At 43.7% G+C, this 19,755-nt stretch overlaps 2 protein-coding genes across 5 annotated transcripts in view; one reads left to right on the forward strand and one right to left on the reverse strand.

Moving 5' to 3' along the window:
* GRB2 (growth factor receptor bound protein 2) overlaps positions 1-2,577 on the reverse strand; it is a 62,153-nt gene extending 59,576 nt beyond the window's left edge. The window contains exons 1-2 of the mRNA XM_074847335.1: positions 2,336-2,577; positions 2,107-2,216 (exon numbers count right to left, since the gene is read on the reverse strand). The gene's annotated coding sequence lies outside the window, so the exon portion shown is untranslated. The remainder of the gene's footprint in view (positions 1-2,106; positions 2,217-2,335) is intronic.
* Positions 2,578-2,710: 133 nt separating this feature from the next.
* Positions 2,711-19,755, forward strand: part of TMEM94 (transmembrane protein 94) — a 54,520-nt gene continuing 37,475 nt past the window's right edge. For 3 of the 4 annotated variants that reach the window (XR_012625984.1, XM_074847330.1, XM_074847331.1), the window contains exons 1-2: positions 2,711-2,834; positions 11,132-11,258. Coding sequence is in view for 3 of the 4 variants with exons in the window: in XM_074847330.1 (XP_074703431.1) it covers positions 11,235-11,258 (24 nt within the window). In the remaining variant the exon portion in view is untranslated. The remainder of the gene's footprint in view (positions 2,835-11,131; positions 11,259-19,755) is intronic. The other variant, XM_074847332.1, reaches the window with a different exon arrangement.

The raw sequence follows: 19,755 nt of genomic DNA on the forward strand, positions 1-19,755 counted from the left end.
ATTGATTTTTAAATTATTTTGCACTACTGTTCAGAAATGCTACTCATCAAATATTGATTAAAATGCAACTTCAACATCTTGCCAGAGAGCTTAACTAAAAAAAAAAAAGGCAAAGAAAGATTTTTTTGCATACAATACCTGCTTTAAAGTGGTCCTACTCAAATTTTCATGTCTGCTCTACCCGCAGCAGCACACTGATGAGGACTGACTGAAAGGCACATGCAGGGAGGTCAAATAGTTCCCTTGGATCTGTCAGGCACTGCAAGCCATTCAGAGGCGGAAGCTTACTGCAAACTGAGCCGTGTCTCTGCCCATATGTTGTGGTCCCAAGAGGAGACAGTATATCCCTGCGCTGAAGACATGGTGAGCATGAAATTAAGCATTTTCAGACTATACACATAGGTTTGCAATAGCCGTTTCATTTCTGTAAACTCACTTCCTACCAAAATGATATAGGAGGCCTTTACACAGTGAAACAATTCCAAGAAGTACAAGGATGTGGAAAAAAGCACCCAAGGAATAGTTTTAATAGCTATTTTGAAGCAAGTATGGGAAGTGATCTTAATTTGCAGGCAAAAATTGACTGATCTGAGCTTGCCATACCAGATTATTACATTACTATAAACATTCAGAAGTAACATTATCTTGTTTACCTTTAGACCATTCACAATTCTGTAATGTTCAAAAATAGAGAAGATGATGACTTCATGTAAGACAGAGCCCTTTCTTGTAGAACACCAACGTCTTCAGATCCAAAAATCATACCAGTTTAGTGCCTCTTGAGTACTTCACAGCATTTGCCTTTTGAGTTTTCATTTTGTCATTTAGTACTAGAATACATGGGAAGTGCTCTCTGGACACCTGTCCTATTTCTGAATCTATAGCAACATTGTCCAATTTGAGGGTGTTTCTGGTCTCCCAACCATCCTTATAATAATGCATTTTGATGATGTTTTTCATTTAATCTCAACACACTCTACAAGCCCTAAATCACTCCAGGGTGAACAGTTAGATCAGATTTATCAAGGAGGAAATAAAGGCACAAACAGGTTAAAGGTCCAGTCTATCAGCCCCTCTAACTGCATGTTTCATTGACAGAAATTCTATAGACAGCATACTGTGAGTGAAAACAGGTTTTATTAGTGGCTTGTTCAAGACCCACAGGGAATCAGTGTCAAAGGCAAAATAATCCAGACTCCGGATCTCTGTTCAAGATGTATCCTTACTCTGACCTTTTATTTAAAACCTTCTACTAATTAAGTAGATTTTATTGGGGGTAGAAGAGTCTAAAGAGGAACTAACAAGATGCTCACGCAGTACAAAGCACAACTCATGATCTTATGTTATTAAAATTCCAGTAACACATTTATCCTCTTCCCCTTCCTTGTACTGTCTCTAAATTATACCATAAAATTCCCCAGACCTGCCATTTTATTTCCTTCTAAGATACCAAAAACACTTACAGTGTCACTCAAGTGTATTAGAGTTGTGGGTTGTTTTTTTTTTTGGTTAACTGATTCTAGGGAATTGTTCTGGGTAATAAGAAGCTCAGAAAAAAACCAGGAGTTTTGCAGCCTTCACTCTCCTCACTAAAATTTAGATTGCATTTGAAAGAGCTGAAATCACACTTGTAGAACTCCTGCACTCTATATGTATCCAGACACCCTGAAAGTAAACTGTCTCAAAGGAGTATTGAGTACACTCCCAAAATGCTACATGCTCGTCCAAAACTGCATCTGCAGGGAAAACAGTGCAGAGCTTAAGTTCTTTGTACAATTTATTGCCATAAAATTGCAAACAACTCCACCAGGCTTTGGCCTCTGTAGTTTAGCACACAAATGAACATCAGTTTTATAAAGAAAAATTTCAGGTGGGAACTGCCACATCACAGCCTGGGATAATACAAGCTCTGCAATGAATTACAGGAACAGGAAAGGAATTAAAAGCAAAGTGACATGCATCTTTTCAATTTAAGCCAGTACACTATGAATTCAGAAAACAAAACGCGAATCTCTGTACACAGAGGCACAGAAGCGGGCCACTCTGCCTCACACCTCTGATTTCCTTTCCAGATTCTGCGGTGGTTTAGATTTCTCATTAGATTACCGGCTTGGTACGTTTGTGTGCTCGTTCCCACCGCGGCTTCCTGTGCATCTGGCACCCAGCGCGCACATTCACCTCAGGGCTCCTTTGAGACTTCCAGTCAGTTGGTTCCTCTACGGCAAAAACGGCTTTTCAGAGGGAGATCTGCAGGTGTCACCCTCCCCTTGCAGAGGCACAGCCCTGGCAAAGGGACACCCCTTCTCCCTCACCCACCCTTGACCGGGCCACCCACCACGGCCTGCCTTTGCCAAGGGGCTGGAGCTTTAGGCCACAGGCCACTCTTGGGCTCTCTCCATCCACGCATACATGTCGTTCACCCCCGAGCCACTTCACTGTCCCTCAGCACCGTCCCTCCGTCGGCAGCCACGGGGGCAGGGGGATGGCGGCTGCGCTGGCCGCCCCCCTCAGCGCTGCTGCCGGGGTCGAGCAGCCGCTCCTCAGGGCGCGCAGCCCGCCCAGGCTCCCCTCAGGGAGAAGCTCCGACCTGCCGCCAGGGCGGATGCTCGGCTTCGCGCGCAACCCTGGCCAAGCCAATCAACGCGCGGCGTACGGGTGGCCGCGCGGGATCTCACCAACCAGACACCGGCTTGTTGAGGCCGCCCCGAAGCGCCACCGCGGGTCCCCAGCGCCGTGGCGTCCCGCTTGCCAGTGACCCTGATGGCGGCCCCGGCGGCGCGGAGGGAGGCCCGGCGGGCGAGCGGCTCCCCCGCCGAGATTGCCCGGCGCGGCTGGTGAGTACGGGCCGAGCGGCGGCGGGGCGCGGCCGGGCTCCGTCCCGTCGGGGAGCGGGGCCGGGAGGGGCCGCCGCTCCCGCAGCAGGGTCCCCACCTCGGCTGGAGGCTGCCCGCCATGGCGGGGGAGGCCCGAGGCAGAGCCGGAGGCAGTCCCGCCGTGCTGCCCTCTGTCCCCCGGGCCGGGGCTCCCGCGCAGCACCATTCCCCTCACACGCCCTCACTTGGCATCTCGCTGGAGCGTTACCTAGCGGCTTAGGAGAGAGAGAGGAAATAATTTTTTAAAAAGATCCAGAAAAGGCGCTCCCACACGTGTTAGCGGCTCAGCACACCCGGCGGGACTTCTCCCTCAGCTGAGGGACAGACTCCGCCTCGCAGCGCCGCAGAGCATCCCCCGCCGGGCACCGGCCGCCGTGGCTGTGCTCTCAGCCCCGAGCGAGGCGGGGGGGACCCAGGCCGAGCCCCCCGGTGCTCCGGCAGCTGTGAGTGCAGCTGCGGTTCTGTACTCTGCCTCAGGGTTTTAGGGGTGTCCCAAATTCTGACTAAAACGCTTTCAACCAGTATGCCTAGATCCCTTACAAGCTTAGATCGCAGCCTCGACTCGGGCAGTTGTTTCATTTTACTTCACTCCTGCTCCTACCTCATCGCAGTCTTTTGATCAGCAGAAGTCGATGGCACACTTCATTTTGCCTCAGACATCCGCTTGTTTTATTTCCAAAAGCTGTGATCCATGTAGTTCTTGGATTACATTACCACTGTTTGTCCGTTGTTCGGGAGCTTTCTCCTATCAGGATAACATAGGGCATTGTTGATTAAAAAAAGGCCTAAAAATCCCAGTTAAAAACCCATTACATAAAGCACAAGGTATTTGTCTTAGATTATACTATCTACCCAAAAGATATCTAGAGAGGATGGGAAGACCCACAGACAGGAGCAGATACTGTTTTAGTTACGCATTTAAGACTCGGAGTTTTCACAGGACAGCTTGTGCCACAGAAGAGTTTCTTTAAATTAGTCTTATGAGTCTTAAAAGTTACCAAGATAGCAGCAGATGAGCATAAGCACCCATCCATCTTCCTGAGGCAGCTACCAAGTAGTACATATTTTCATATTTTCTGAGAAAAAGGAAGCTGTTATGGCATGCTTGTCTAAAATATTATTATTTCCTCCAGCAATTGTAGAATAAAGTTCTTAGTTGAACAGACAGCTTGTACACAATGAGATACAATGGCATAGTAGTGCATGATCTCTATGAAACACTTAGGTTCCTTAGAAATGCAAGTTTCTATATAAACAGTTACTTAACAGCTGCTATACTGCATTAAGCTACAGGGCTTGCTCAAATAAAGCAAAATTTGAATAACCTAGCAAGCAAACTAGATTTACTTTTTAAGAAGCCTGCTTAATACAGGCATGCATATAAATAGCTACACTATGCTGGTTTTTATGCAAGATAGCTTTTGTTCTTTAGAATAGTGCTTTATATTTCTTTGTTGTCTTTTTCTCAAGCACATCAAAACACTTTATGTAATATTATTCTTAACCACGACCTTTTAAATAAACACATTGCCAACATTTTTTTATCTGATGAGAAGATTAAGATATTAGTGCTTTTAGCCTAGGTCACAAAACAAATCAATATTGCTACTGCAAGCAGAACTAAGAAGACAAACCTCCTTCCTCTAATCTTCATGTTACAGCTCTGTTTAAGTCTCTGTATCTTTGAGGCCACCCTCATTTCTTTTAAGAGTCCTACCCAAACTAGCTGCTAGAAGCCACAACAAGCACTCCCAAGACCAAGCTACTCCAAGCAGAAAGACAGCTCTGAAGAAGGAGTGAGTTGTGAGGGTTTATTATATAGCCCTGTGGCTGGGTGGGACTGGCCAGGAGCAGGGCCAGGGGCCACAGGGGATTGGCCAGAAGGCAAGTCCTTCTCTAGGGTTGGCCAAAAAGAGAGTCCTGCCAGGGCTTGGGCAGCTCCTGCAGCCAGGCCTGCAGGAAGCAGGATTTGCTTTGGGTTGACATCTGTGATCATGTGGGGGACCTATTGTGCATTAAATAGGGTACTTTGGATCTTTGTCCAGAATACTCTTGAGTGAATAGTGGTGAATAGTGGAGAGAAGTTCTTAAGGAGCTGCAGAGAGCTCCTTTGCTTTCCTTTCACAGTAGAGTGAGTCAGCTTACTGCCCTATTTCTAGACACATACAAATGTTCATCATAAAACTTTCATGGAGCTTGTTGTGAGAATAGCAAAATACACAATCTACTGATCTGTGTCTTTTCTAGATAAGGGCTGTGCTTTCCTTTGAATGAATGTATGAGCTTGATCTTGTTAATGGCCCTCAGGTGCTGGGCCTGCTTTGAGGAACGCCTAGAAAACACCTTCCCATCAGCATGGTATTTGTTAAATATCTCCAAATGGCAAATGCTGATGTAAGAGAGGTTTTTGCCTAGATTTACTATGAACTATGCATATAACACCCTTATTTATAAACGAATTAAGAGGAAAAGCTACACTTTGTAAGTCAGTGTATGTCAGCAAAAATTGATTTGCTAGGAGGTCCTATAAATACAGCACAGGGTTTTTTATTTTATTTTGGGCTGCTGTGTTTTTGTGGTCTTTTAGCATTTCAGGATTTTTTTTTTAATGGAGATAGTTATACAATCCTGGTTACCATAATAACCAATATCATGATGATACATGACAGCTATCACTTTTGCAGTGAATTCTTCCATACATTTGCTGTAAAATGTTTTAGCTGTCATTCAAGGCATCGTGCCACAAAGCAGATGATGTCTCGTTGCTCTGTAGAAGCTGGAGGGGCCCTTACAACTTTCAGAATTGTGCCTTCTGTGGCATTTTTCACTTTGATCCAGACTGTATACATGCTGTGTCTTTCTATGGCAGGCTTAGAGTACCTGAAGCAGCAAAGATAAAGTAATCCTTTAATTCCCAAACACTCTTTTTTTTTTTTTTTTTTTTTTAAACCAAGCAAGGAAAAATGAGCACAGCAAAGATCTTTCAAATTTAATATACCTTAATTTGAAACAGTATCAGCCCCTGTGGAAACAGTAAGGTAGACTAAACCAGTTTGATCATTTTGATTGTATCCATCAATTGCTTCTCCACTCACCAGAACAAAATTAAAACAAAAATAAATGTGTTTTCGATTGTGTAGCATCTTGTTTTACCAATCTTAATCTTGCAAGTAAACCAATGGTCTCTTACAAGTGTTCCAAAGCTATTTCCTACTCCCCTTCTCCCTCCTTGTTCCTCAGCTTTCATTTTAAGCCACTACTGTCCTTTGAAACAAGTCAAATATAAAAGTCCTGTGCTGAAGAAAGAAGGAAAGAGTCAGAGATATTTTTTTTTGGAAAACTCTCGGCAAGTGAGGTTTAATCAAGAACTAATTTCACCTCCAAAAGGCACGCTTGTCAGGTAGAAGACAAACTTTGAGTTCATTTCCAGTTTAATCCTATTCCTGATTCAAGATAGAATTGATCTCTCTCTAATTCCTGTCATTTAGCAAGGGAAGCAGATCGTGTGTGAAAGCAACTCCTGATTCTTCACAGCCATGCACCAATGAGATATTTGACCACTACTGAGTTGCTAATACTTAGTACACATACCACACTAATTCAGAAGATCTCACTTTACAGATACAAATACATTCACTTCAGAGTCTCTCTCTGAAGCAGATATGCATATCCCTATCTATAATCTAAGGTTATTGAGGCAGAGAATGTTTAGCTGGCCCAAATTTTGACAAATTTTTTCACAAGCAGATACTAGAGCCAAGAATTGTGGCTGCTAGCTCCCTTGCTGCCATTATTCTCTGCTCTCAATGGGTTTCAAAGCAATTGACAGTATCACTTGATGCACCTTTGGAAGCCCATATATCAGAAAATGTGCCCATGTTGCAAATTATCAGGCAGACATCAGCTACTCATGAGTAGGAAGACCGTATGGTTTTGCTGATATCAAAACAATCAGCTCTAATCTAAGTCATTTTCTCCAAGGCAGCTGCTTTTTTGGTTATTATCTGTTCCCCCGTGTTTCTATTCTTGGTGACAGATCAGTTCTTGAGGAATTCACTTCTGGCAGCAAGAAATGTTCAGACTCCCCATCATTTTTCTTACACTAATCTATGTTGGGAATTTTCGGTAAATAACATGAAAGCATCAGTGATTGAACACTTTAGGGAAAACAGTATCATTAGGTTGATTTATTTTTCTCCCTAAAGACTTGCAGCTTCTGAAACACATTTTTCTTTCCAAGTGTCTATAGGTTATATAGTTATCTGATCCTTCTGTCTGATAGTTGGTTTATAAATTCTGTACATAATGTATCATGCAAAGCAATTCTTACTAAATTTCAACACTCATATCTTATACCGATGTGAGGTTTGGTTAAGTTGTCACGCTTTGAAATACTTGGATTTCAAAGGAGGATCTCAAAGGACAGTGTTTATTACCTACATGAATACACTGACTGCATAAGACAGTGTTATTCAAAAAATGATGAGGTAAACAAAAAGTTTGAACAGACCCTTGTAAAACCCTGCTTCTGTTGTTCAGAAGGATGTTTCAAACACTTGTTGATACTCAGATCAAGCTACAAGACTTAATCTTTGCTCAGGGCACTTCCAAACAGAAATGAGTTTGGGGTGATGGGAATGTATTTTTCAGATTTGAAAAGGTTTGGGTATCAGATACACATGAGTTTTGAACTCATTCATTCTTATAAATGTAAAGATATTCTAACGTGCATCGCGGACCTCTCCACATAGCTATGGGCTACTATTGGCCAAGTTCAGCATACAGGATTTCCAGAAAGTTAGCTTGCTGTTAGTGATACATGCATTGGACTGAGTTATTTGATGGGCCCTATATGGGGTTTCACTCTGCCTAACAATTTGGAGGTATTTCTCAGGCTGAATGCAGCATGATGACACCTGAACGCCACATCCAGCCATTTCCATGTTTCATGAACTCCCCTAGGCATGAAGAATCCGGAGGAGGATGGAATGTGCTGGGAAGGTGGAAGGGGTAAACTGGCTGTACTTTGGGCCTCTGGTGTCTGATTAGAGCAACCACAGCTTCAGGCATCTCTGATTGTCTGTGGCTGAATACTTCACGCCCGCTAACATGTTCCAGCAAAGCAGTCCCACTTCATTTCTGTCCTGCTGTCTGGCAGAGTTTAACATGTCGATGGCATGAGTGACTAATTACCTGGACAGACATGAGAGAAATAAGAACAGGGAGGACAGAGGAAGGCAGATAGTGTAGTGTGGAGGAAATAGTAGTGCAGAAAACTCCTAAGATGGGTCCAGAGTGTGGCGAGTCCCTGCTGTTGGGTAGGGGTGATGGAGAGACACGTTTGGCAGTGGGAATTACAGGAGTCCCTAAAACAGATGAGTCTGGGAGGGGAGCACATGAGGACCCTGTGGGGGATGGAGTGGATGAATGCGTATTTCTGCACGTCGACACGTTGCCTGCAGAATTCATGAACTGCTTCAGCTTCATTGTGTGAAGCTGGTTTTTGAGTGTTTGCAAGACCTCTATAATGCATATGAGGTTTTTTAGTTAGTATGACATAATTCTTGCAAATATGCTTGCAGGCTGTTTATTTTAATAAATTATGCATTTGAAAGAAAGCACGCAAGTCACGTTTTATATGACTCTAGTGCCAATCCTGTTGTAGAAGTTGAAGGAGGATGGTTTATCATTGTAGCCTGTCTTTGCTTTTGGCTTCAGTTGTCCTAATACTTAGCTATTCAAACCTATCTAGGATTAGCTGTGTTTGGAATTCTTGGTTCTAAACGAAAACTCTTTTTAAAGTGTAGTTCCACTTTAAAAAATGAAACATTCTGCTTGTTTTGTATATCCAGATTGGTACAGGAAAGAATTGGTTTCTTTGCTTTCTCTGAAATGTTAACAATCTGACCATTGTTGGCACCTTAAATTGGGGATGAGAGAGAAACTGAACTGCTTGTGGGTTTGAGGTCAGTCTTTCAAATTTTAGAGAAGCCTGGAGCATGTATGATGAGGAAGCAGCACTGCATGCATCACTGATTACTTTTGCAAGCTCTTGTTATATTGTTCATTATAGCAGCTTTTGAATTTCTCTAGATAGGGAGTATTCACTCTTTCCAACCAGTATTTAATCTTTGTAACACCCTTGTTGTGTATCCTGCTTCCTAGCACTGAAGGTCTTTAGGGTGGTGTTCCTAAGCATGCGGATGATGTGCCTTGAACTTTAAGGCATGGTGTGTTTTGCGTTCAGGATCACATTTCAGTTTGCTGCCTAAAACAGAATGTCACCCACAGCAGTGCCACAAATCCTGCCTCCTGCCCAGCTGCCTCCCTGCATGGCCCCTGCCCTTCAGCCAGAGCCACCCACCACTGCTAATGATCCGGGCTCCATGGGGTTAGCACAAACAGTCCAGGATGTTTTTTCTTGTTCCGCTTTTGTGACTTTGGCTTCCCAGTTACCCAGTCATGTCACGGATAATTATGCTTTTGAAGTCCAGATCCAGAGAGAAATTCAGGCGCTTAACTTTTTGTTTGAACGAGTGAGAGCACCATGCATAAATCCTTCAGTAGATCCACTAATAAATCTTCTGTCAGAAGGGAATAAAAGGAAGAATCACGGATTTATTTCTTAGCCCTTTTATTGTTAGTGACCATTTTTTCCTTAAAATCATCTCCTCTTGCCTTCCCTTATATTGAAGTCACTTGTGATTTAAAGGCAAGATACTGAGGCTCTAAGCTGCTGTGGGCAAGCATACAAAAGTATGTTTTCCTCCTTCCCACTCCCAGCCCTCTTTGTCAGCTTCGCTCCAGTAACTTTGATCCTCTCTTTGCAATTGCTAATTGGCCTGGCAGGGATACCAAGTGACTGAAAATAGCTTCATTCCCTTTGTGTGTGCACATTGACAAGGGTCACAGAACAGAAAAGTAGGCCAGAGTCTGGACTTGTGGCTCATGCCAGCCAGCTGGCAGCCAAAAAATGGCACTTGCAGGTGCTGGTTGCTGGTTGCTGTACTGCAAACAGTTCTTTGATAACCAGCAGTCTGAATACTGAACGCTTGCTGCTTCCCGGAACGCAGGTGCAGGACTTGCCTGCATGAGAAGAAATACTGACATCTAACTCTTCAGCATGGGGCAGCAGTGGCTTTCTGAGTAAGCTTTGGATACCCCTCCTTTTCCTTGATGTAGCATCATGGAGAGTAGTGCTATAGGTGACTGCCACAAGGATGGGATCTCTAGAATCCTTCTTCTTTGAAGCAGGCAGTATGGTATAGACCAGTGTAGTAATCCCAGCTGGCAAAAGCCAGTCCTGTTGTATCTAGGAATGTGTAGGTGGTTTGGCTTGATTTGCAGATCTAGCTGCTTCATTGTTTATCTGGATTTATGAGAAGTATATGTCCAAGCCCTGAGTTTGTGTGTGATACTAAAAAATAGAACAAAGAGTTACTAACCAACAAAAAAGACTTTCCCAAAACCAATCATAGCATAATCTTGTAAGTCATGTTTATATATAAGAGAATCCTCTGGAGCAGTGTACGCAGATCCTTTGTTTTACACAGAAAAAACATTTTGCATATGTGGAAGGAGAACGAAATTTGTGCCATGGAAGATCAAGGAGGAGATGGGCTGTAAGAAGGATGTGAATTCCAGACCTGGTTTTAACCTCAATTCTATTAGAATCCCAGTTTTGCTAAAAGAAAAAAAGAAAAAAAAAATAAAAAAGGCCTAGTTCCCCAGTAATCTGGAGTTGTTTTTATGACTTGTGGCCTACTTAATGGTGGTGAGATACATGCTCAGCCCAGCAGCATAGCTTTGTCAAAGATTGGATGTGTTGTTCAACAAATGGAAGAATCATTACTGCAGGCTCCGTTAGAGATTAGCTGGACAAAGCTCCTGGTAGATAAGAATAGCAAGACAAATAGCTGTGGGTGACAGCATGCTCCAACACCTGGTGGAATCCAGTGCTTTGTCAGCTTGTTTTGGAGGCCTGCCCAAAAGTGTGTCAGGACTGCAATAATACTCTTACTCTGAGCTGCAGGGAACTTAATTAATTTATCTACTGCTGCCAGTTTTTGGGGGGACTTAAGCTACTGGGATCAGTTCTGAGGAAGGGGAGGGTCGATGTACTATTAGAAGCACTTTCAGCTCCCCCGTTCGTCTTTTAAAGACCAGTCCTGTAATTTGAGTTTTGTGAATTTCATCGCTTTCTTGTCCTAAAGGGAGTGATATGGGGAGATTGACTGCTTCCCCTTCTGTTTCCACAGATGGTGATGTGAGAAGTGTAGCCAAGCTCATCTCTACCTAGGAGACATTCTGCCCTGAGGAGCAACCCCATTTCGCTGGACATGCTTACAGAACCACAGAGCCATGGACCTCAAGGAGAAGTGTCAGGTAAGTTTCCTGATAAGGGTGATGCCCAACTTAAATGTTGAGTCCTTTTAATTGTCTTTTGTTATTTTGGGTCAAGACTCACCATTTGGTGTTATTATGTGATAGTCTAATCCACGGTTAGTATCAAAGTTGAGAGTTCTGTCACCTTCACATTCCTAGGGACGTATGCATTTGTATCAGTAGGTAAGTCCTTTGCAGGCTGGGACAGAGGCACCATGGTGGAACAACACAGGTCAAGCATATGCTGTCACACATGCTGTGTCTTTGTTCAGGTTTAAGGTAGAGCTTCAGTCCCCTGGACACTTAGCTTGGCTTTAGTTGAGAGGCTGAATTCATGGAGAAGATTTTTTAAATAAACTAAGGTAATGAAATAATCTGAGCCCAGTTTTTCTGATCGTAAGTGTATGTATTTCTTGGGCAATTTAATGTCTTTCTAGGGAGTGCTGCAGGATAGTATTTCTAGAGCTGGTTTAGAAAGTGCCAGGTAAGTCTAGATATTACATGGAGGGGCAATCTGTCTTTTGTTATCTTGCCATGCTTTGAGCTTCAAAGGAAAAATGAGAGAGATATCTCCATGAATAGCTGCTATAGAAGCTAAAAAGACATATCTGCTGTGGCTGACAGGAGACTGTAGACTTGGCACATGTTACTACTTCCAAAAAGTAAAATGATTTTGATCGCTTTAGTGAGTAGTCTGCTGGTCACTTATGTTTCAGCAGCCACCTGAGTGTTAAATATGTTTCTCACTCAGAAAAGTGAACTGGTCCTTATTCTGGATCGCAGTCAGAATGGGACAGGTAGTGTGAGACCAGTGGAGAACATTATACACACCAAGCTCTCAGCTGGCTCTGGTAAGGGAACATTCTTGGCTTTCCTTTTTGGTGTCCCTCTCTCCACCACACTGTAAGCATTGTCTGCCAGATCATGGTTGCTGTCTCTCTGTTATTCTGCGTGCATCCCTTTCTTGCTGTTTTGTTTACAGTGCTTCTGGCATCAAGAAGTGGGTTTTTTCCTGAGTGCAAAGTACTTGTTAGATAATCACCTAGATGCAGATCTGCTCTAAAAGATTACTAGAGCAGTGTAAGTGAGTTAAAAGGTACTCAGTTTTTCACATCAGCTCTTGTACTTGCTTACTAGTCTTCCTATTTGCTGGGTTTTCTGTCCTGTAGCGTGCTAGACTAGGAAGGCCTGGATTTACTCATGCCCTAACCTCTTGCTACTGGTGTGCTCGGAGGACGTGTTTGAACTGTGATGTTTTATATCAAATTGCTGTATTACTAAGGAGGTAACATTCCAATGAGGATAATTATCTATTTATTCTCTTGTTAATGACATCATGGGCTAATCTGGTATTGATCATTTTAAGTGATGACGCAATTACCCTTCTGTACAGGAGTGTGTTCTGTTTAGGATCTGAAAGCACCAACACTGTCCTTCCTGCAGCCATGGCAGAGCACAGCAGGGACACTTTCACTGTAGGTCACTATCTTTGGTTCATCTCTTTCTCATATGACATTCTTCATTGTAGAACACAGGAAGAGCGTGTCAAATTGCTGGACATGCAGCAGTGTGGACAGTATTGTAATAGACCTTTAAAAGGCCTATTAGGAAAGCATCCTGCACAAGGAGATTACAGGGACAATCATGGTGTTCTGAAGTCCTAGTCTCTCCTGATTTACTGGAGTTTTTTCTCCTTCCTTTCTGAGTGGGGATTAGAAGTGAAGGCAAGACATCATCACACTCTTCAATAGGAATTAAAAAAACCCCATTGATACATTCAGCTGCATTTTACAACTTACTTTGTTTGGATTCAGGGGAAAGACCATGGTTTTATTCTTGCTAGCACTATATTGTTTGGTGTTAAGGAGTTTGCTTGTTTTGTTTTTTTCAGTAGTGCAGATCCTTGTTTCATCCCCTCTAAGATGGAATCCATCCTCCTTTCCAAAGTGAAGAACTTGGACACATATATGCTGATAAGGGAACAAATTAACCTGCTGTGTAACCTCAGTAGTAAATTTGATGTGCTAGGTTTATTTTAAAATGCTAAAAATAAAATGAACCCAAGTGAAAACATCAGTCCCAAATCTAGTTGAAAGCAATCTCTTTGCTCTAATATATGTGTGTAATGAAGAGTTAGCACTCCTGGAACAGAAGACGTGCTCAGAGCACTGCTGCAGCACAGACATCTGTCACTCTGAAGATGAGAGACTGTCCTTTGGCTCCAGTCAGCTAATACAGTTCTGTTGTCAGAAATGGCTGAGGATCAGAGTTTGTCAGGTGTAATGTAGGCTGTCTTCCAGTTTTTGCCAGAAGCCAGACACTGCAGAGAAACGCAGAGAGTATTTTAGGAACAGTGCCCAAACTGTCTTAAATTAAATGTGCTGTTATCTTGTTCTTTCCTGTCTTCTTACTTTTTAATTTTCTGTGTATTTCTGAAGTGAGTTTAATACTTGTGAAAGGTGCCAGAATCTCTGCTGCAAGACCCACTCAGTATATACCAAGACAGACAGCAGCACTGATTGCCACAGGACAGTGTGAGGCTCATGCGTTTGAGTTACTTTAGATGTAGGCTGTATTTGCAGCAACACAACTGTTAAAAATTATTGACATCATCCATTCCACAGTTACCAATAACAACTGAGCTGTATTATCCCAGTGTAATTGCTGCAGCCTGGATACAGCACCGTGCCTCCTAGCCAGAGCCCGGAAACGTGTTCAGGGAGCCTGTGCTGTGCTCCACATTGCTCCAGCCACAGCACTGTTGGTCCTCAGCTATCCTGTTCCAGGATGCCCAACAAGAGCTGCAATCCTACCTTTAGACTGAAAAGTAGCCCAAGTCCTTTGCCTCTTCTCCTCTTGCCAGTAACTGTAGCTCTGTTTTTATTCCCTCCTGTTCGCTAAAACCTCAGCTCTTCTTCCAAGGGCTCTTTCACAAATTGATCCTTTTTCCACAGGCATCTCTCATCTATGCTGCAGTTTTTGTATGGGTCTCAGTCCCTGCCTTTATACTCAGCCTTTTATTTCAAGCCGCAGTTTTATCTTCACATCTCAAGTTTTCAGCTTTTGCTTTCATTCTGTTATTTAATGCACAAATACATGTCCAGATGTGATTTATAATATCAGCTGATGTCAGAAGGAAGCTACATAGTACAAATTACTGCCCTACACAAAACACTTTAGAGCAAGGTCTCTCAACAGTGGAATAAACAAGAAGAGGCAATTTGATCCGTTTCCATTTGTGTTCACGACCACAGCTGGTGTTTTTAAAGAAGAAAGTTTTGTTGGGACCTCTTAACTGCGTGAAGCAAAAGGGTTATTCCTGGTATTGCACTGTCACCAGTAAGTTGTTTTATTCACATTCATTGGAGCCGTCAAAAGGTGCAGAGCCATGGGAAACAGATCAGTGAGCACTGTGATGAGAGGGGGATGTTGCATATATGTTGTGTGAGGGTTTGTCCATTCTTACCCTGTGTTGTTGTTGATCCTTTTTTTTTGGTCCTTTTTCCCTTGTGTTGAAGTGAGTAGGTGAGTAGTTTCTTAGCAGGAAAAGAGGAAGGAAGGAAAAATTGTGCCATTAGGACATTTTGTTCCTCTCCGCGGTTTAAAATTGTTGTCTAGGAAACAAAATGCCCTACAGAAGGATGAAGGATGTCTTACCTCTTTCTCCCCCTGCTTTCTCCTGAAGTTATGTTCAATGCAGTGTCTGCTTCCCTTCAACTTTGGCTTTAAGAGCTTTGTGAGGTTACATACCAGTGTCTAACTCAGTGCCAACACAGAGGTGATAACTAGACCCTGCATTGGTTTTATTGTAAATATTGAGGCCTCTTAAATCTCTGCACTTCGGGCTTTAAACACAGAATATGGGCTGTGCCTGTTTAGACATTTGAACCTCGAGGAAGAAAAGAAAGTGAAGAGCTTGGCCAGGGAGGGTGGGCGAGTCCTGACACCTGTACATGGTCTTCAAAGCTCCATGCTGTGCTGAGACTGGAAGCCTTTGCAGTGCCTGTCTGTTCCATTCAGTACCGGCCAGCTGTAATCCCTGGCAAGCTACTGATGTGGTTCTTGGCTGCACCAGTTCTTTACCCCTTTCTATGTGAAATGAAAGTAATTGGTTTAGTGATTGCTCTGCAGAACTGGGAAGCCCGACAGAATTAGGACAGCACTGAAGTAGGAGCTATATAAAAAGCTGCTTATAAAGGTGCTTCCCTCCAACGATGAGAAGGAAGCATTCCTGTAAAAGATGAGAATGAGAGAGAAGGCTCATTCCTTCTTCACCTCCAAAGGCCTTATTATCCCATTACCTGTTGTTATATGTGGCCCTTCCCTGTCTACACTAATCCTTTGCCTTCTCTGTGCCACTGCCCAGGTGTCGGTAAACGGGCAGCCCCAGGCATGGCATGTGGCTATGAAGAATTTATGTGCACCTTTTGGTTTAGATTGTGTGGCTCAGGATGTGTGAATACTGATGCTGAGAGGGCCTTTTGCTGCTTTCTCTATCAATGAGAGAAGAGAGAGGGAGCACTTCAGACTGGACTCAACTTGTATTGCTTATATTTTTAAATTGAGCTTGAATCCAAAGCTGTGGAGTCATCTGGAAGACTCTCCTAGATTTATGTAGTAGTTAGTATTCCTGGGTCTCTCTGTCTCAATCTCATCTTTTTCCTTGCCTGCTCAGGTGTTCCTTCCCCCATACTATATTCTATAGCACTTTGTCCTGTCTAATTTGCCATCTGCTTTTCCACAGACCCCTGTCTGCCAGCATCAACCCTTACTGTGCATGCATATGAATCTCTACAGGCAGGGAACCCAGGGATTCTGGCTGTGTTGGCTCCATCTGATGAATGAACCATTCTTACAGACATCTGGTGCTATCCTGGGCAAACTTTCTTCTCTCTGTGCCTTTTTTTTCCCCTTTCTCTCCCCCACCCCCATCCACCGCCTCCTTGCTGGATCTGCAGCGTGACTGGAAACAGGCTGAATTAATCAGCAGACTGGTGCTTCACTCTGCTGCTTCTGTCTCATTCTCTGCAGCGCTGGGCTCTGCACAGTCTTGCTCTCTCTCCCTCTTTGCTCTCGCATTTTTGGAGGGCAGCAGCAGTGCAAGTTGCTGGGGAAGTGGCGCAGGAATTTAGCTCAGATGCTCTTCAAGCAGGCTGATCTCTGGATCCCCCACCAAGGCAAATGCCGCAAAGTAAGTTTCTCTCCCTTAACATTTAAATTCAAAATGGCTTTCCCTGTCTCCCTCCCCAACCTGCATCCTGCCTGATGTGATGGTTTGTGAAGAGCTTTGTGGTTTTGGAGAAAGAGGTTATGGCAGGACATGGAGCAGTGAATGATGATTTTAGCTAGGGAATAGCTTGGTGTTGGAGGTGATAGGGAAAGAAGCTCTGTTTTAAACTGCAGATTTAACCCTAAAACCAACAGGAGGGGCCAAACATGATTTTAGCTGCTGACTTCTGCTTTGCTGCCTGTCTGGCTCATGACTTAAATTTGTCTGTTTCTTCTATGGCCTTTCATCTGTAGCTGTTGAAGCTCCTTATCCCTTTGAAACATGGCTCGCAGTGCACCTGCTAGGCTGTATCATAGTTTTAGTCCCCAAAGTCTTCAGCTAAAGAAGTGAGGATGGGAAGGAAGCTCACAGGGGAATGAAAGATGTGCTGAAGTTCTGTGGATTTCTGAGCATTGCTGGCCTCTGGGAGGGGATTAGCATCCTCTGGAGTAAGCTCTGCATTGGCATGAAGCTGTATGCTGTGTGTTGAAGCCAGGATAAATACAGACCCCTAACTGCTCTCTGAACTTGGAGAAATAATGTAACTGGATAAATTACAGTAATTAAAGCTTGATAATTGCGTAGTACAGGTGAGCTTCAAAGCACTGCATAAACACTGCCTCATCCTGCCAGCAGCCTGGTGGGGCAGGTAACTATGGTTGGGGATTTGCTGCTGCAAACAGGACCAAAGACACACCGAGGAATGTACAATTTAAAATTGGGCTGTTACCTGGGGAGCAGTCGCTTCTTTTGCTGCTGTTGAGCTGCTACTAGCTGAGAAGCACAGCGCTGGGCTTTATGTTACCCGTGTGAAAGGTTGATCGTGCCTGTTGGCATCTTACTCTGTGCTTCATGGAGGGCATAGAATGTGAATGTCATTCTCTGGATTAAAATGGACTCTGTTCACACCAAAATGCAGTGGTGATTCAGATAGCTGATTAGCATTGCTTTGGCCAGATCTCAGAGAGATCTGTGCTCCTGCAGCTGTGTCTCTTTGCAGTGTAAGTCTGCAGGCCCTGCTAGCGATGAGCTGTGGGGAGCCTCAAAGCCAGTGTCCACACTGGAGCTCCCGCAGACACCCAGTTACCAAACTGTGGGGGCTCTTTTGTCCAGGGCCAGGGGGAGGTCTGGGCTGCCTTTCATACTGTTGCTGCAGATGGAGGAAGGAGACAGTTGTTGACTATTGCTCTGTCCATTAATTTGGGCACTGCTGTGCTGAAGACTTTGCTTGTTTCATTTGATTTGAGACCACCAACAGCTAAGCTGTGGCTGCAAAGCTCATGTCAGGTGGCATTTAAACCAAGTTTAATAGCTGTGTTTGTTGTGCTTTCTGGTACCTGTTCCGGCATGTCCAGTTTTAAAGGCCCTGGTCCCCACAAAGCCATGATCTGCTTGATGGAACTGCCTGAATCGTGCAGGTATCAACACGTATTTCTTTTTTCTGTGCTTTCCAGTAGTGTTCAGGTGGGTTGGTGAGTATTATAATCTTCACAATGACTGCAGTTGGTAGGGAGTTGATAGTCCCATTATAGAGATGAGAAACTAAGGCACAGAGAAGCATCCAGTTTTCACACTGTCATGCAGAAATCTGTGGCAGAAGAACGAACAGAATTCAGCTGTCCTGACAACTAGTCCAGAGTCTTAATCAAAAGATCATCCTGTGGAGTAGGAATGTGTCAGGGTGCAGGCTCCCTGTAGCCTGGGGCACTAGAGAAGTGCTCTTGGTAGGAGTAAGGGATCAGACCTGTGTTGAAAAGTAACCAGGTGAGCACTAAGAAAGACAAAAAGCATAATGGGGACCAAGGATGTCGGTAGTAAAGGGTAACTGCCCAGAGTAGCCTGTGCATTGGCTTTACGTCTGTATCATTCCATAGCATGGATATGCCATTTCAGGCAGTCTGAGCACTACCTCAGCAGCTGCAGTTGGGCAGAGCTGTAGCATACCGATGTATGATTTGCTTTAGAACAAGAATAAATCCCTCTCTAGCATTAGCCTGCTGTAGGAAATGTTGCCCCAAGAAATTGTGTGCTGTCGCATCTATGATGTCTGCCGTCCTCCCTGATGAGATGCAAAAAACCCCTCTACGTGTCACGTTGTGCGTTATCCTAAGCAAGAATCTGACTTACAGTACTAAATGCAAATATATTTGGTGGAGTTACTCCTTCTCATGTGTTTTTGAAACTGTAAATAATGCTTACATGTCAGGAGGTGTAATCCCTGAAGTAGATTAATAGCCTGCAAAATGTCATTGTTAAACTAAAAACTGCCTTCTTTTTCTGCTAAGGAATGCAAAATAGCTCTCAGAAAAAGCAAGAATGTTCTGCTGCCCCGTTTCCCACCTCCAACTGTTTAAATCTGAAAAGCAATTGAGTAGAAGTGTTAAAAAAGGGGCCTAGTGTGTGCAGCCTGGAAAGAGGGAAACAATCTGACAGCTGCCTTGTAGGGGTTTTCCATACCACTCTGCATCAGAGGGGTGGATCTGCAGTCTATGAAAATTGAAGCTTCTAGCAGATCTTCTGTTTTCTATTCCTTTATTTGTTTAAACAACCTTTGTAAAGGCAGTTACATTCAACTGTACAACAGTCTTGGTGAGAAACCCTTATTCTGCAAGAGACTGACTCCACAGAGGACGGAGGATGATTCAACCTGCTTTGCTTATAAAGCAAAGAATATATTTGTGCTCCAGTATTATTTTACAAAATGTTTGGCCCATGTGGTATGCCACATACTATATCAACATTTACAGGTACAACAAATAAATATGTTACTATGGCTGCGTAATGGCTGTATGAAAATACAAGAGGACTTAATTATACTCGTATTTTGTGTCCATTTCTCACCTGTATACATTCTGACCTCTGCTTGTTCCTCTTGAAGGAAGGAGCAAGACCTCTGTCTTTCATTGGATAACAGAGAGTGTGAGAAGAGCTGATAAACTTTTAAGATATTCTTGAATGGTTCTATGTGTAAAAGAACAGGATGGGAATTTTAGGAGGAGAGATCGGGAACCAGTGGTGATTTTGTGTGAGGATGAAGGTGGGCTGCGGGAAGCAGACGTGAGTGGGTGGTGATGCTCAGGAACGACTTCACATTGTGGGAGGCAAAATCTGAAGATAACCACTCTTTTTCTACCTGTCAGTCTGAAAATGCTCCTGCAACCCATGAGGAGGGGAAAGGAAACCTTTTTGCTGTGAGCCAGGCAAGGCTAAAGATTTAAACAAGCTCCT

This window comes from Strix aluco, chromosome 21 (genome assembly GCF_031877795.1).
Source record: "Strix aluco isolate bStrAlu1 chromosome 21, bStrAlu1.hap1, whole genome shotgun sequence".
In the NCBI taxonomy this organism is placed as follows: Eukaryota; Metazoa; Chordata; class Aves; order Strigiformes; family Strigidae; genus Strix; species Strix aluco.